Source organism: Engystomops pustulosus, chromosome 5, assembly GCF_040894005.1.
Source record: "Engystomops pustulosus chromosome 5, aEngPut4.maternal, whole genome shotgun sequence".
Classification (NCBI taxonomy): domain Eukaryota; kingdom Metazoa; phylum Chordata; class Amphibia; order Anura; family Leptodactylidae; genus Engystomops; species Engystomops pustulosus.
In genome coordinates this window covers 209,854,728-209,870,332 of record NC_092415.1, presented here as the reverse complement: position 1 = coordinate 209,870,332, position 15,605 = coordinate 209,854,728, and the positions used below count along the sequence as shown (strand labels likewise).

Sequence of the window (15,605 nt, the reverse complement as noted above, 5' to 3'; positions counted from 1 at the left end):
ATGTCACATCTCATAGGATACACTGGAGACCCTGCACACAGCACACAGATAGTATAGACAGGCAGTGTGATGTCACATCTCATAGGATACACTGGAGACCCTGCACACAGATAGTATAGACAGGCAGTGTGATGTCACATCTCATAGGATACACTGGAGACCCTGCACACAGCACACAGATAGTATAGACAGGCAGTGTGATGTCACATCTCATAGGATACACTGGAGACCCTGCACATAGCACACACAGATAGTATAGACAGGCAGTGTGATGTCACATCTCATAGGATACACTGGAGACCCTGCACACAGCACACAGATAGTATAGACAGGCAGTGTGATGTTACATCTCATAGGATACACTGGAGACTCTGCACACAGCACACAGATAGTATAGACAGGCAGTGTGATGTCACATCTCATAGGATACACTGGAGACCCTGCACACAGCACACAGATAGTATAGACAGGCAGTGTGATGTCACATCTCATAGGATACACTGGAGACCCTGCACATAGCACACACAGATAGTATAGACAGGCAGTGTGATGTCACATCTCATAGGATACACTGGAGACCCTGCACATAGCACACACAGATAGTATAGACAGGCAGTATGATGTCACATCTCATAGGATACACTGGAGACCCTGCACATAGCACACACAGATAGTATAGACAGGCAGTGTGATGTCACATCTCATAGGATACACTGGAGACCCTGCACACAGCACACAGATAGTATAGACAGGCAGTGTGATGTCACATCTCATAGGATACACTGGAGACCCTGCACACAGATAGTATAGACAGGCAGTGTGATGTCACATCTCATAGGATACACTGGAGGCTCTGCACACAGCACACAGATAGTATAGACAGGCAGTGTGATGTCACATCTCATAGGATACACTGGAGACCCTGCACACAGCACACAGATAGTATAGACAGGCAGTGTGATGTCACATCTCATAGGATACACTGGAGACTCTGCACACAGCACACACAGATAGTATAGACAGGCAGTGTGATGTCACATCTCATAGGATACACTGGAGACCCTGCACACAGATAGTATATACAGGCAGTGTGATGTCACATCTCATAGGATACACTGGAGACTCTGCACACAGCACACAGATAGTATAGACAGGCAGTGTGATGTCACATCTCATAGGATACACTGGAGACTCTGCACACAGCACACAGATAGTATAGACAGGCAGTGTGATGTCACATCTCATAGGATACACTGGAGACCCTGCACATAGCACACACAGATAGTATAGACAGGCAGTGTGATGTCACATCTCATAGGATACACTGGAGACCCTGCACACAGCACACAGATAGTATAGACAGGCAGTGTGATGTCACATCTCATAGGATACACTGGAGACCCTGCACACAGATAGTATAGACAGGCAGTGTGATGTCACATCTCATTGGATACACTGGAGACTCTGCACACAGCACACAGATAGTATAGACAGGCAGTGTGATGTCACATCTCATAGGATACACTGGAGACCCTGCACACAGCACACAGATAGTATAGACAGGCAGTGTGATGTTACATCTCATAGGATACACTGGAGAACATGCACACAGCACACAGATAGTATAGACAGGCAGTGTGATGTCACATCTCATAGGATACACTGGAGACCCTGCACACAGCACACAGATAGTATAGACAGGCAGTGTGATGTCACATCTCATTGGATACACTGGAGACTCTGCACACAGCACACAGATAGTATAGACAGGCAGTGTGATGTCACATCTCATAGGATACACTGGAGGCTCTGCACACAGCACACAGATAGTATAGACAGGCAGTGTGATGTCACATCTCATAGGATACACTGGAGACCCTGCACACAGATAGTATAGACAGGCAGTGTGATGTCACATCTCATAGGATACACTGGAGACCCTGCACACAGCACACAGATAGTATAGACAGGCAGTGTGATGTCACATCTCATAGGATACACTGGAGACCCTGCACACAGCACACAGATAGTATAGACAGGCAGTGTGATGTCACATCTCATAGGATACACTGGAGACCCTGCACACAGCACACAGATAGTATAGACAGGCAGTGTGATGTCACATCTCATAGGATACACTGGAGACCCTGCACACAGATAGTATAGACAGGCAGTGTGATGTTACATCTCATAGGATACACTGGAGAACATGCACACAGCACACAGATAGTATAGACAGGCAGTGTGATGTCACATCTCATAGGATACACTGGAGACCCTGCACACAGCACACAGATAGTATAGACAGGCAGTGTGATGTCACATCTCATAGGATACACTGGAGACCCTGCACATAGCACACACAGATAGTATAGACAGGCAGTGTGATGTCACATCTCATAGGATACACTGGAGACCCTGCACACAGCACACAGATAGTATAGACAGGCAGTGTGATGTCACATCTCATAGGATACACTGGAGACCCTGCACACAGATAATATAGACAGGCAGTGTGATGTCACATCTCATAGGATACACTGGAGACCCTGCACACAGCACACAGATAGTATAGACAGGCAGTGTGATGTCACATCTCATAGGATACACTGGAGACTCTGCACACAGCACACAGATAGTATAGACAGGCAGTGTGATGTCACATCTCATAGGATACACTGGAGACCCTGCACACAGCACACAGATAGTATATACAGGCAGTGTGATGTCACATCTCATAGGATACACTGGAGACCCTGCACACAGATAGTATAGACAGGCAGTGTGATGTCACATCTCATTGGATACACTGGAGACTCTGCACACAGCACACAGATAGTATATACAGGCAGTGTGATGTCACATCTCATAGGATACACTGGAGACCCTGCACACAGATAGTATAGACAGGCAGTGTGATGTCACATCTCATAGGATACACTGGAGACCCTGCACACAGCACACAGATAGTATAGACAGGCAGTGTGATGTCACATCTCATAGGATACACTGGAGACCCTGCACACAGCACACAGATAGTATAGATAGGCAGTGTGATGTCACATCTCATAGGATACACTGGAGACTCTGCACACAGCACACAGATAGTATAGACAGGCAGTGTGATGTCACATCTCATAGGATACACTGGAGACCCTGCACACAGCACACAGATAGTATAGACAGGCAGTGTGATGTCACATCTCATAGGATACACTGGAGACCCTGCACACAGCACACAGATAGTATAGACAGGCAGTGTGATGTCACATCTCATAGGATACACTGGAGACCCTGCACACAGCACACAGATAGTATAGACAGGCAGTGTGATGTCACATCTCATAGGATACACTGGAGACTCTGCACACAGCACACAGATAGTATAGACAGGCAGTGTGATGTCACATCTCATAGGATACACTGGAGACTCTGCACACAGCACACAGATAGTATAGACAGGCAGTGTGATGTTACATCTCATAGGATACACTCGAGGCTCTGCACACAGCACACAGATAGTATAGACAGGCAGTGTGATGTCACATCTCATAGGATACACTGGAGACCCTGCACACAGCACACAGATAGTATAGACAGGCAGTGTGAGGTTACATGTCATAGGATACACTGGAGGCTCTGCACACAGCACACAGATAGTATAGACAGGCAGTGTGATGTCACATCTCATAGGATACACTGGAGACTCTGCACACAGCACACACAGATAGTATAGACAGGCAGTGTGATGTCACATCTCATAGGATACACTGGAGACTGCACACAGCACACAGATAGTATAGACAGGCAGTGTGATGTCACATCTCATAGGATACACTGGAGACCCTGCACACAGCACACAGATAGTATAGACAGGCAGTGTGATGTCACATCTCATAGGATACACTGGAGACCCTGCACACAGCACACAGATAGTATAGACAGGCAGTGTGATGTCACATCTCATAGGATACACTGGAGACCCTGCACATAGCACACACAGATAGTATAGACAGGCAGTGTGATGTCACATCTCATAGGATACACTGGAGACTGCACACAGAACACAGATAGTATAGACAGGCAGTGTGATGTCACATCTCATTGGATACACTGGAGACCCTGCACACAGCACACAGATAGTATAGACAGGCAGTGTGATGTCACATCTCATAGGATACACTGGAGACCCTGCACACAGATAGTATAGACAGGCAGTGTGATGTCACATCTCATTGGATACACTGGAGACTCTGCACACAGCACACAGATAGTATAGACAGGCAGTGTGATGTCACATCTCATAGGATACACTGGAGACCCTGCACACAGCACACAGATAGTATAGACAGGCAGTGTGATGTCACATCTCATAGGATACACTGGAGGCTCTGCACACAGCAAACAGATAGTATAGACAGGCAGTGTGATGTCACATCTCATAGGATACACTGGAGACTGCACACAGCACACAGATAGTATAGACAGGCAGTGTGATGTCACATCTCATAGGATACACTGGAGACCCTGCACACAGCACACAGATAGTATAGACAGGCAGTGTGATGTCACATCTCATAGGATACACTGGAGACCCTGCACACAGCACACAGATAGTATAGACAGGCAGTGTGATGTCACATCTCATAGGATACACTGGAGACCCTGCACACAGCACACAGATAGTATAGACAGGCAGTGTGATGTTACATCTCATAGGATACACTGGAGACTCTGCACACAGCACACAGATAGTATAGACAGGCAGTGTGATGTCACATCTCATAGGATACACTGGAGACCCTGCACACAGCACACAGATAGTATAGACAGGTAGTGTGATGTCACATCTCATAGGATACACTGGAGACCCTGCACACAGCACACAGATAGTATAGACAGGCAGTGTGATGTTACATCTCATAGGATACACTGGAGACCCTGCACACAGCACACAGATAGTATAGACAGGCAGTGTGATGTCACATCTCATAGGATACACTGGAGACCCTGCACATAGCACACACAGATAGTATAGACAGGCAGTGTGATGTCACATCTCATAGGATACACTGGAGACCCTGCACATAGCACACACAGATAGTATAGACAGGCAGTGTGATGTCACATCTCATAGGATACACTGGAGACCCTGCACATAGCACACACAGATAGTATAGACAGGCAGTGTGATGTCACATCTCATAGGATACACTGGAGACCCTGCACATAGCACACACAGATAGTATAGACAGGCAGTATGATGTCACATCTCATAGGATACACTGGAGACCCTGCACACAGCACACACAGATAGTATAGACAGGCAGTGTGATGTCACATCTCATAGGATACACTGGAGACCCTGCACACAGCACACACAGATAGTATAGACAGGCAGTATGATGTCACATCTCATAGGATACACTGGAGACCCTGCACACAGCACACACAGATAGTATAGACAGGCAGTGTGATGTCACATCTCATAGGATACACTGGAGACTCTGCACACAGCACACAGATAGTATAGACAGGCAGTGTGATGTCACATCTCATAGGATACACTGGAGACCCTGCACACAGCACACAGATAGTATAGACAGGCAGTGTGATGTCACATCTCATAGGATACACTGGAGACCCTGCACACAGATAGTATAGACAGGCAGTGTGATGTCACATCTCATAGGATACACTGGAGACCCTGCACACAGCACACAGATAGTATAGACAGGCAGTGTGATGTCACATCTCATAGGATACACTGGAGACTCTGCACACAGCACACACAGATAGTATAGACAGGCAGTGTGATGTCACATCTCATAGGATACACTGGAGACCCTGCACACAGCACACAGATAGTATAGACAGGCAGTGTGATGTCACATCTCATAGGATACACTGGAGACCCTGCACATAGCACACACAGATAGTATAGACAGGCAGTGTGATGTCACATCTCATAGGATACACTGGAGACTCTGCACACAGCACACAGATAGTATAGACAGGCAGTGTGATGTCACATCTCATAGGATACACTGGAGACTCTGCACACAGCACACACAGATAGTATAGACAGGCAGTGTGATGTCACATCTCATAGGATACACTGGAGACCCTGCACACAGATAATATAGACAGGCAGTGTGATGTCACATCTCATAGGATACACTGGAGACCCTGCACACAGCACACAGATAGTATAGACAGGCAGTGTGATGTCACATCTCATAGGATACACTGGAGACTCTGCACACAGCACACAGATAGTATAGACAGGCAGTGTGATGTCACATCTCATAGGATACACTGGAGACCCTGCACACAGCACACAGATAGTATATACAGGCAGTGTGATGTCACATCTCATAGGATACACTGGAGACCCTGCACACAGATAGTATAGACAGGCAGTGTGATGTCACATCTCATTGGATACACTGGAGACTCTGCACACAGCACACAGATAGTATATACAGGCAGTGTGATGTCACATCTCATAGGATACACTGGAGACCCTGCACACAGATAGTATAGACAGGTAGTGTGATGTCACATCTCATAGGATACACTGGAGACCCTGCACACAGCACACAGATAGTATAGACAGGCAGTGTGATGTCACATCTCATAGGATACACTGGAGACCCTGCACACAGCACACAGATAGTATAGACAGGCAGTGTGATGTCACATCTCATAGGATACACTGGAGACTCTGCACACAGCACACAGATAGTATAGACAGGCAGTGTGATGTCACATCTCATAGGATACACTGGAGACCCTGCACACAGCACACAGATAGTATAGACAGGCAGTGTGATGTCACATCTCATAGGATACACTGGAGACCCTGCACACAGCACACAGATAGTATAGACAGGCAGTGTGATGTCACATCTCATAGGATACACTGGAGACTCTGCACACAGCACACACAGATAGTATAGACAGGCAGTGTGATGTCACATCTCATAGGATACACTGGAGACTGCACACAGCACACAGATAGTATAGACAGGCAGTGTGATGTCACATCTCATAGGATACACTGGAGACCCTGCACACAGCACACAGATAGTATAGACAGGCAGTGTGATGTTACATCTCATAGGATACACTCGAGGCTCTGCACACAGCACACAGATAGTATAGACAGGCAGTGTGATGTCACATCTCATAGGATACACTGGAGACCCTGCACACAGCACACAGATAGTATAGACAGGCAGTGTGATGTTACATGTCATAGGATACACTGGAGGCTCTGCACACAGCACACAGATAGTATAGACAGGCAGTGTGATGTCACATCTCATAGGATACACTGGAGACTCTGCACACAGCACACACAGATAGTATAGACAGGCAGTGTGATGTCACATCTCATAGGATACACTGGAGACTGCACACAGCACACAGATAGTATAGACAGGCAGTGTGATGTCACATCTCATAGGATACACTGGAGACCCTGCACACAGCACACAGATAGTATAGACAGGCAGTGTGATGTCACATCTCATAGGATACACTGGAGACCCTGCACACAGCACACAGATAGTATAGACAGGCAGTGTGATGTCACATCTCATAGGATACACTGGAGACTCTGCACACAGCACACAGATAGTATAGACAGGCAGTGTGATGTCACATCTCATAGGATACACTGGAGACTCTGCACACAGCACACAGATAGTATAGACAGGCAGTGTGATGTCACATCTCATAGGATACACTGGAGACTCTGCACACAGCACACAGATAGTATAGACAGGCAGTGTGATGTCACATCTCATAGGATACACTGGAGACCCTGCACACAGCACACACAGATAGTATATACAGGCAGTGTGATGTCACATCTCATAGGATACACTGGAGACTCTGCACACAGCACACACAGATAGTATAGACAGGCAGTGTGATGTCACATCTCATAGGATACACTGGAGACCCTGCACACAGCACACAGATAGTATAGACAGGCAGTGTGATGTCACATCTCATAGGATACACTGGAGACTGCACACAGCACACAGATAGTATAGACAGGCAGTGTGATGTCACATCTCATAGGATACACTGGAGACTCTGCACACAGATAGTATAGACAGGCAGTGTGATGTCACATCTCATAGGATACACTGGAGACCCTGCACACAGCACACAGATAGTATAGACAGGCAGTGTGATGTCACATCTCATAGGATACACTGGAGACCCTGCACACAGCACACAGATAGTATAGACAGGCAGTGTGATGTTACATCTCATAGGATACACTGGAGACTCTGCACACAGCACACAGATAGTATAGACAGGCAGTGTGATGTCACATCTCATAGGATACACTGGAGACCCTGCACACAGCACACACAGATAGTATATACAGGCAGTGTGATGTCACATCTCATAGGATACACTGGAGACTGCACACAGCACACAGATAGTATAGACAGGCAGTGTGATGTCACATCTCATAGGATACACTGGAGACTCTGCACACAGATAGTATAGACAGGCAGTGTGATGTCACATCTCATAGGATACACTGGAGACTCTGCACACAGCACACACAGATAGTATAGACAGGCAGTGTGATGTCACATCTCATAGGATACACTGGAGACTGCACACAGCACACAGATAGTATAGACAGGCAGTGTGATGTTACATCTCATAGGATACACTGGAGACTCTGCACACAGCACACAGATAGTATAGACAGGCAGTGTGATGTCACATCTCATAGGATACACTGGAGACTCTGCACACAGCACACAGATAGTATAGACAGGCAGTGTGATGTCACATCTCATAGGATACACTGGAGACCCTGCACACAGCACACACAGATAGTATATACAGGCAGTGTGATGTCACATCTCATAGGATACACTGGAGACTGCACACAGCACACAGATAGTATAGACAGGCAGTGTGATGTCACATCTCATAGGATACACTGGAGACTCTGCACACAGATAGTATAGACAGGCAGTGTGATGTCACATCTCATAGGATACACTGGAGACCCTGCACACAGCACACAGATAGTATAGACAGGCAGTGTGATGTCACATCTCATAGGATACACTGGAGACCCTGCACACAGCACACAGATAGTATAGACAGGCAGTGTGATGTTACATCTCATAGGATACACTGGAGACTCTGCACACAGCACACAGATAGTATAGACAGGCAGTGTGATGTCACATCTCATAGGATACACTGGAGACCCTGCACACAGCACACACAGATAGTATATACAGGCAGTGTGATGTCACATCTCATAGGATACACTGGAGACTGCACACAGCACACAGATAGTATAGACAGGCAGTGTGATGTCACATCTCATAGGATACACTGGAGACTCTGCACACAGATAGTATAGACAGGCAGTGTGATGTCACATCTCATAGGATACACTGGAGACCCTGCACACAGCACACAGATAGTATAGACAGGCAGTGTGATGTCACATCTCATAGGATACACTGGAGACCCTGCACACAGCACACAGATAGTATAGACAGGCAGTGTGATGTTACATCTCATAGGATACACTGGAGACTCTGCACACAGCACACAGATAGTATAGACAGGCAGTGTGATGTCACATCTCATAGGATACACTGGAGACCCTGCACACAGCACACAGATAGTATAGACAGGCAGTGTGATGTCACATCTCATAGGATACACTGGAGAGACTGCACAGAGCAATTTATTAGCTGTACTAATCTGTAATAATCACTTACCAGTCTGGTTTCCTGGGAGCGAGATTTGTCAAATCCTACATAATTACAGAAATAAAATAGGAGTCAGAAGAGAAGGACGTCCACACCCACACACCCCACATCACACACCAGAGAATACACTGTACAGAGATGTCACTCCTGCCCCCGGAGGTCACATGGTATGAAAGGGCTTTCCTCACATTAGTGGGGAGAAGATCCTGATGTGTGACCCCCGAGCTCCACACCAACCGGGAGAACTAGGGGTCCACCATCTACAGTCATGGCCATAAGTCCTGAGAATGACACAATCTCCTCCTGTCACATGATGTGTCCCTCTGGTCTGTCAGATGTTTATCACATACAGAGATACAAGTGCAATCATATTATGGGGAGCAGAAGCTTTTATTGTCAGGTGGGAGGAGTTACTGCAGCCAGTCAGTATCTGCAGGACCTCTCCTTCTTCTTCAGGACCTCTGCACTTCTCCCTGGCAGCTCTCACTCACCTCCTGCACCAGATCCTGACTGATCGCCGTCCATTCCTGCACAATCACTGCTGCATTCTGTCACAATGTGTTGGTTTTGTTTGTCCCCCGTCTCCTGATGATTGACCACAAGTTCTCAATGGGATAAGATCCGGGGAGTTTCCGGGCCATGGACCCAGAATCTCTGTGTTCTGTTCCCGGGCCATGGACCCAGAATCTCTGTGTTCTGTTCCCGGGCCATGGACCCAGAATCTCTGTGTTCTGTTCCCGGGCCATGGACCCAGAATCTCTGTGTTCTGTTCCCGGGCCATGGACCCAGAATCTCTGTGTTCTGTTCCCGGGCCATGGACCCAGAATCTCTGTGTTCTGTTCCCGGGCCATGGACCCAGAATCTCTGTGTTCTGTTCCCGGGCCATGGACCCAGAATCTCTGTGTTCTGTTCCCGGGCCATGGACCCAGAATCTCTGTGTTCTGTTCCCGGGCCATGGACCCAGAATCTCTGTGTTCTGTTCCCGGAGCCATGGACCCAGAATCTGTGTTCTGTTCCCGGAGCCATGGACCCAGAATCTCTGTGTTCTGTTCCCGGGCCATGGACCCAGAATCTCTGTGTTCTGTTCCCGAAGCCATGGACCCAGAATCTCTGTGTTCTGTTCCCGGGCCATGGACCCAGAATCTCTGTGTTCTGTTCCCGAAGCCATGGACCCAGAATCTCTGTGTTCTGTTCCCGGGCCATGGACCCAGAATCTCTGTGTTCTGTTCCCGGAGCCATGGACCCAGAATCTGTGTTCTGTTCCCGGAGCCATGGACCCAGAATCTCTGTGTTCTGTTCCCGAAGCCATGGACCCAGAATCTCTGTGTTCTGTTCCCGGGCCATGGACCCAGAATCTCTGTGTTCTGTTCCCGGAGCCATGGACCCAGAATCTGTGTTCTGTTCCCGGAGCCATGGACCCAGAATCTCTGTGTTCTGTTCCCGGGCCATGGACCCAGAATCTCTGTGTTCTGTTCCCGAAGCCATGGACCCAGAATCTCTGTGTTCTGTTCCCGGGCCATGGACCCAGAATCTCTGTGTTCTGTTCCCTGCACCATTTAGTTCTCCCCTTTATGGCCGGTGCTCCATCATGCTGGAGGAGGCTCTGCTCATCACCATCTGCTCCTGGAGGGTCGGGAGAAGCGGCTCCTGGAGGACATTCTGCTCCATTCTTTATCCATGGAGGGGTTTTTAGGCGATTCCCTTGGCTGAGAAGCCGCCCCCCCCCCCACATGAATGGCTGCAGGAGCTTTACAGGTGCAGGAGACAGGACTGGGGGCATCGCTCACCTTGTTTCCTCCCAACAATCAGAAAGGGGATTCATCAGAGACAATGACCCCCCCCAGTCCTCAGCGTCCACTCCCTGCCCCTCCTGCAGAATATCCGTCTGTCCCCCAGTCCTCAGCGTCCACTCCCTGCACCTCCTGCAGAATATCCGTCTGTCCCTGATGGTCCCTGGAGAGAAGCGGCTTCTGTGCTGCCCTCCTGGACACCAGGCCTTGCTCCAGGAGTCTCCGCAGTGTCACAGTGCGTGCAGATGCCTCACACCTGCTGCGGCCATTCCTGAGCTCTGCGATGCTGGGAGCCCCATCCCCAAGCTGAGACACTTGTAAGAGACGCTCCTGGCGCTTGCTGGTCCTTCTTGGGCTCCTGGAGCCTTTTTGGTAACAATGGAGCCTCTCTCCTTGATGATGCGATAGATTGGTGACTGAGGTGACATCTTTCTCGCTGCGATACTCTTCCCTGTGGCCAGTTTTGTGCAGTGCAATGATGACTGCACATGTTTCTTTAGAGATAACCATGGATAACAGAAGAGAAACAATGATGCCAAGCACCAGCCTCCTTGTAAAGTGTCCAGGGGTGTGATTGTTACTTCATCCTGACACATTGTCCCCAGCCCTGTCCCCATCAGCCCCCGCACCTGTGTTACTGGGGACATCACTGACACCATGTTACCTGCTCCTATTATACTGCCCAGTGGTGATTGTTACTTACACATGACACATTGTCCCCAGCCCTGTCCCTATCAGCCCCCGCACCTGTGTTACTGGGGCATCACTGACACCATGTTACCTGCTCCTATTATACTGCCCAGTGGTGATTGTTACTTACACATGACACATTGTCCCCAGCCCTGTCCCCATCAGCCCCGGCACCTGTGTTACTGGAGACATCACTGACACCATGTTACCTGCTCCTATTATACTGCCCAGTGGTGATTGTTACTTACACATGACACATTGTCCCCCAGCCCTGTCCTCATCAGCCCCCGCACCTGTGTTACTGGAGACATCACTGACACCATGTTACCTGCTCCTATTATACTGCCCAGTGGTGATTGTTACTTACACATGACACATTGTCCCCAGCCCTGTCCTCATCAGCCCCCGCACCTGTGTTACTGGAGACATCACTGACACCATGGCAGCTGCTCCGCCTAAGGCGCCTGCAATGAAGGGGAAATGTGTTTTGGGGGAAAAAGTTAATTTCCTAGGCAAATACTGACTTTGTAATGAATAATTGCTGTTAAGCTGATCGCTCTTTATAACATTCTGGAGTTTATGCAAATGACCATTATAACACCTGATGCCGGAGACTTTGTAACAATTATCATTTCTATCATTCTCAAAACTTTTGGCCATGACTAATACCAGGTACTCCCTTACCTCCAGGGCCACTCTGTACTCCCCTCCACATCCAGATATGCCCCATAGAGTAGTCCAGGTGCTCCGATACTTGCTGTGCCCCTCCAGGTATGCCCCATACAGTAGTACCAGATGCTCCCTCATAAGCTGTGCCTCTCTGAACTCACCACTTCTTCAATGATAGGCTCTGGTTTAGCAGCTTCCAGCTGGTCCTTCACTTTCTCTTCCACTGGGGGGGGGAAGCAATCAGACAGAGGGAGAAGATTAGAGGAGAAAATATCTGACGACACATCCCGCGCTGGTGTCCGGAGCGCATGCACTCACCTGACTCTGGTTTGGCCGGTGCGATCTTACGCTCCTTCAGGCTCTCATCCTGGGGGGTGTAATTCCTCAGCTTAAGCTCCCTGCAAGACATAAAACAATGTAGGAATCTGCTGCTCTCATTATGGCGGAACATACACAACAGCTGGAGGGACACTGGATGCAGTAACAAATGGGGCATTAATTGGATTAAAGACTATAAAGGGACAAGCTGTGGACATGGAGCAGAAAGCGGGGAGGGGGCGATCAGCGGCTAATGAGCCTCTAACAGAAACGTCACGCCCTTCTATGTGCATTATGTCACTGTCTATAAGTTATGAAAGTAGTGTCCCCCATCAGCAAAGTCCGGGGGAGTGGAAAATCCAGGGTGTCAGGACACACAGGACATGGCAGCTCGCTGTGTATGGGGGGTGTAGTCACAGAGGGGTCAGAGCGCCCATGCTGACCCCTGACCACTGCTGGCTATGATAGAAAGGTGTCAGGACACACAGGACATGGCAGCTCGCTGTGTATGGGGGTGTAGTCACAGAGGGGTCAGAGCACCCATGCTGACCCCTGACCACTGCTGGCTATGATAGAAAGGTGTCAGGACACACAGGACATGGCAGCTCGCTGTGTATGGGGGATGTAGTCACAGAGGGGTCAGAGCGCCCATGCTGACCCCTGACCACTGCTGGCTATGATAGAAAGGTGTCAGGACACACAGGACATGGCAGCTCGCTGTGTATGTGGGGTGCAGTCACAGGGAGGTCAGAGCGCCCATGCTGACCCCTGACCACTGCTGGCTATGATAGAAAGGTGTCAGGACACACAGGACATGGCAGCTCGCTGTGTATGGGGGGTGTAGTCACAGAGAGGTCAGAGCACCCATGCTGACCCCTGACCACTGCTGGCTATGATAGAAAGGTGTCAGGACACAGAGGACATGGCAGCTCGCTGTGTATGGGTTGTGTAGTCACAGAGGGGTCAGAGCACCCATGCTGACCCCTGACCACTGCTGGCTATGATAGAAAGGTGTCAGGACACACAGGACATGGCAGCTCGCTATGTATGGGGGTGAAGTCACAGAGGGGTCAGAGCACCCATGCTGACCCCTGACCACTGCTGGCTATGATAGAAAGGTGTCAGGACACACAGGACATGGCAGCTCGCTGTGTATGGGGGGTGTAGTCACAGAGGGGTCAGAGCCCCCATGCTGACCCCTGACCACTGCTGGCTATGATAGAAAGGTGTCAGGACACACAGGTTATGGGAGTGTGATGCCAGGGTAACATGGAGTCCTGGCATCATGTGGCCATAGGTAGGTAGCACTTATCTAATCCTTGTATAGACTTGGATATTGCACAGGACATCAGTACTGACCGGTGTTTTTCTTCTTCTTCGTCCCCAGCTCCATCACCGTCTGTGCCGCCATCGTCCCGTAGCTACAAGAGACAGCGCAGTTATCATGGCGGATGTCTCTGCATAAATGTAATGGCAGCACCTCTGATGGCTGCAGCGTGTAACGACACAGAGCTGCGAGCCATTACAGAGCTCCCGCCATGACAAGTACAAGGGATGGAAGCGCATTGTGCACAGCTGCAGGGACCAGACAGTGCAATGACAAGGGCTGCAGAGTTACAGACTTCCCATTCACTCAATATGTTTCATCTCTGCTTCCTGTCAGTGAATGAGGTGGTCCTTGATAACCATGTCATGGCCGGCCAGGTTTATGACCCAAGTCCTATGGCGCAGGATGGGCCTCACTATAAGGGGACCACAGCCTCACTCTGGGAATGATGGGACATGGAGCGGCCTCTCACCCGCTTCTTCCTCAGCTCCCGCAGTCTCTCCTTTCTCTTCAGCGCTTCTTCCTCCAACCTCCCCACACTGCCCTCCATCTTCCCAACATCCACCGCGAGGAGAACGAGCAACCAATCACAGCGAGCCGCCGATATCATGTGACGCCAATCAAGGCTAAAGTAATCGAGTGCTGCATGTGGATGTCATGGGGACGGGAAGACAACTAGGGAGAAGTAATGGATACTCGAGCAAACTGCCAGCCCACGTGTATCTAATCCTATCCTGTGTGATACTGACTGCTGAGTTGTGTATCTAATCCTATCCTGTGTGATACTGACTGCTGAGTTGTGTATCTAATCCTTTCCTGTGTGATACAGTCTGCTGACCTTTGTATCTAATCCTATCCTGTGTGATACTACTGAGCTGTGTATCTAATCCTATCTTGTGTGATACTGTCTGCTGAGCCGTGTATCTAATCCTATTCTGTGTGATACTGTCTGCTGAGCTGTGTATCTAATCCTATCCTGTGTGATACTGACTGCTGAGCTGTGTATCTAATCCTCTCCTGTGTGATACTGACTGC

General features: G+C 49.0%; 1 protein-coding gene across 1 annotated transcript in view; it reads right to left on the bottom strand.

The window, feature by feature from the left end:
- CCDC12 (coiled-coil domain containing 12) overlaps nucleotides 1-15,184 on the bottom strand; it is a 39,346-nt gene extending 24,162 nt beyond the window's left edge. The window contains exons 1-5 of the mRNA XM_072154904.1: nucleotides 15,043-15,184; nucleotides 14,603-14,664; nucleotides 13,244-13,323; nucleotides 13,087-13,148; nucleotides 9,786-9,820 (exon numbers count right to left, since the gene is read on the bottom strand). Of these exons, the coding sequence (XP_072011005.1) occupies nucleotides 9,786-9,820; nucleotides 13,087-13,148; nucleotides 13,244-13,323; nucleotides 14,603-14,664; nucleotides 15,043-15,180 (377 nt within the window). The 5' untranslated portion in view covers nucleotides 15,181-15,184. The remainder of the gene's footprint in view (nucleotides 1-9,785; nucleotides 9,821-13,086; nucleotides 13,149-13,243; nucleotides 13,324-14,602; nucleotides 14,665-15,042) is intronic.
- Nucleotides 15,185-15,605: the final 421 nt, after the last annotated feature.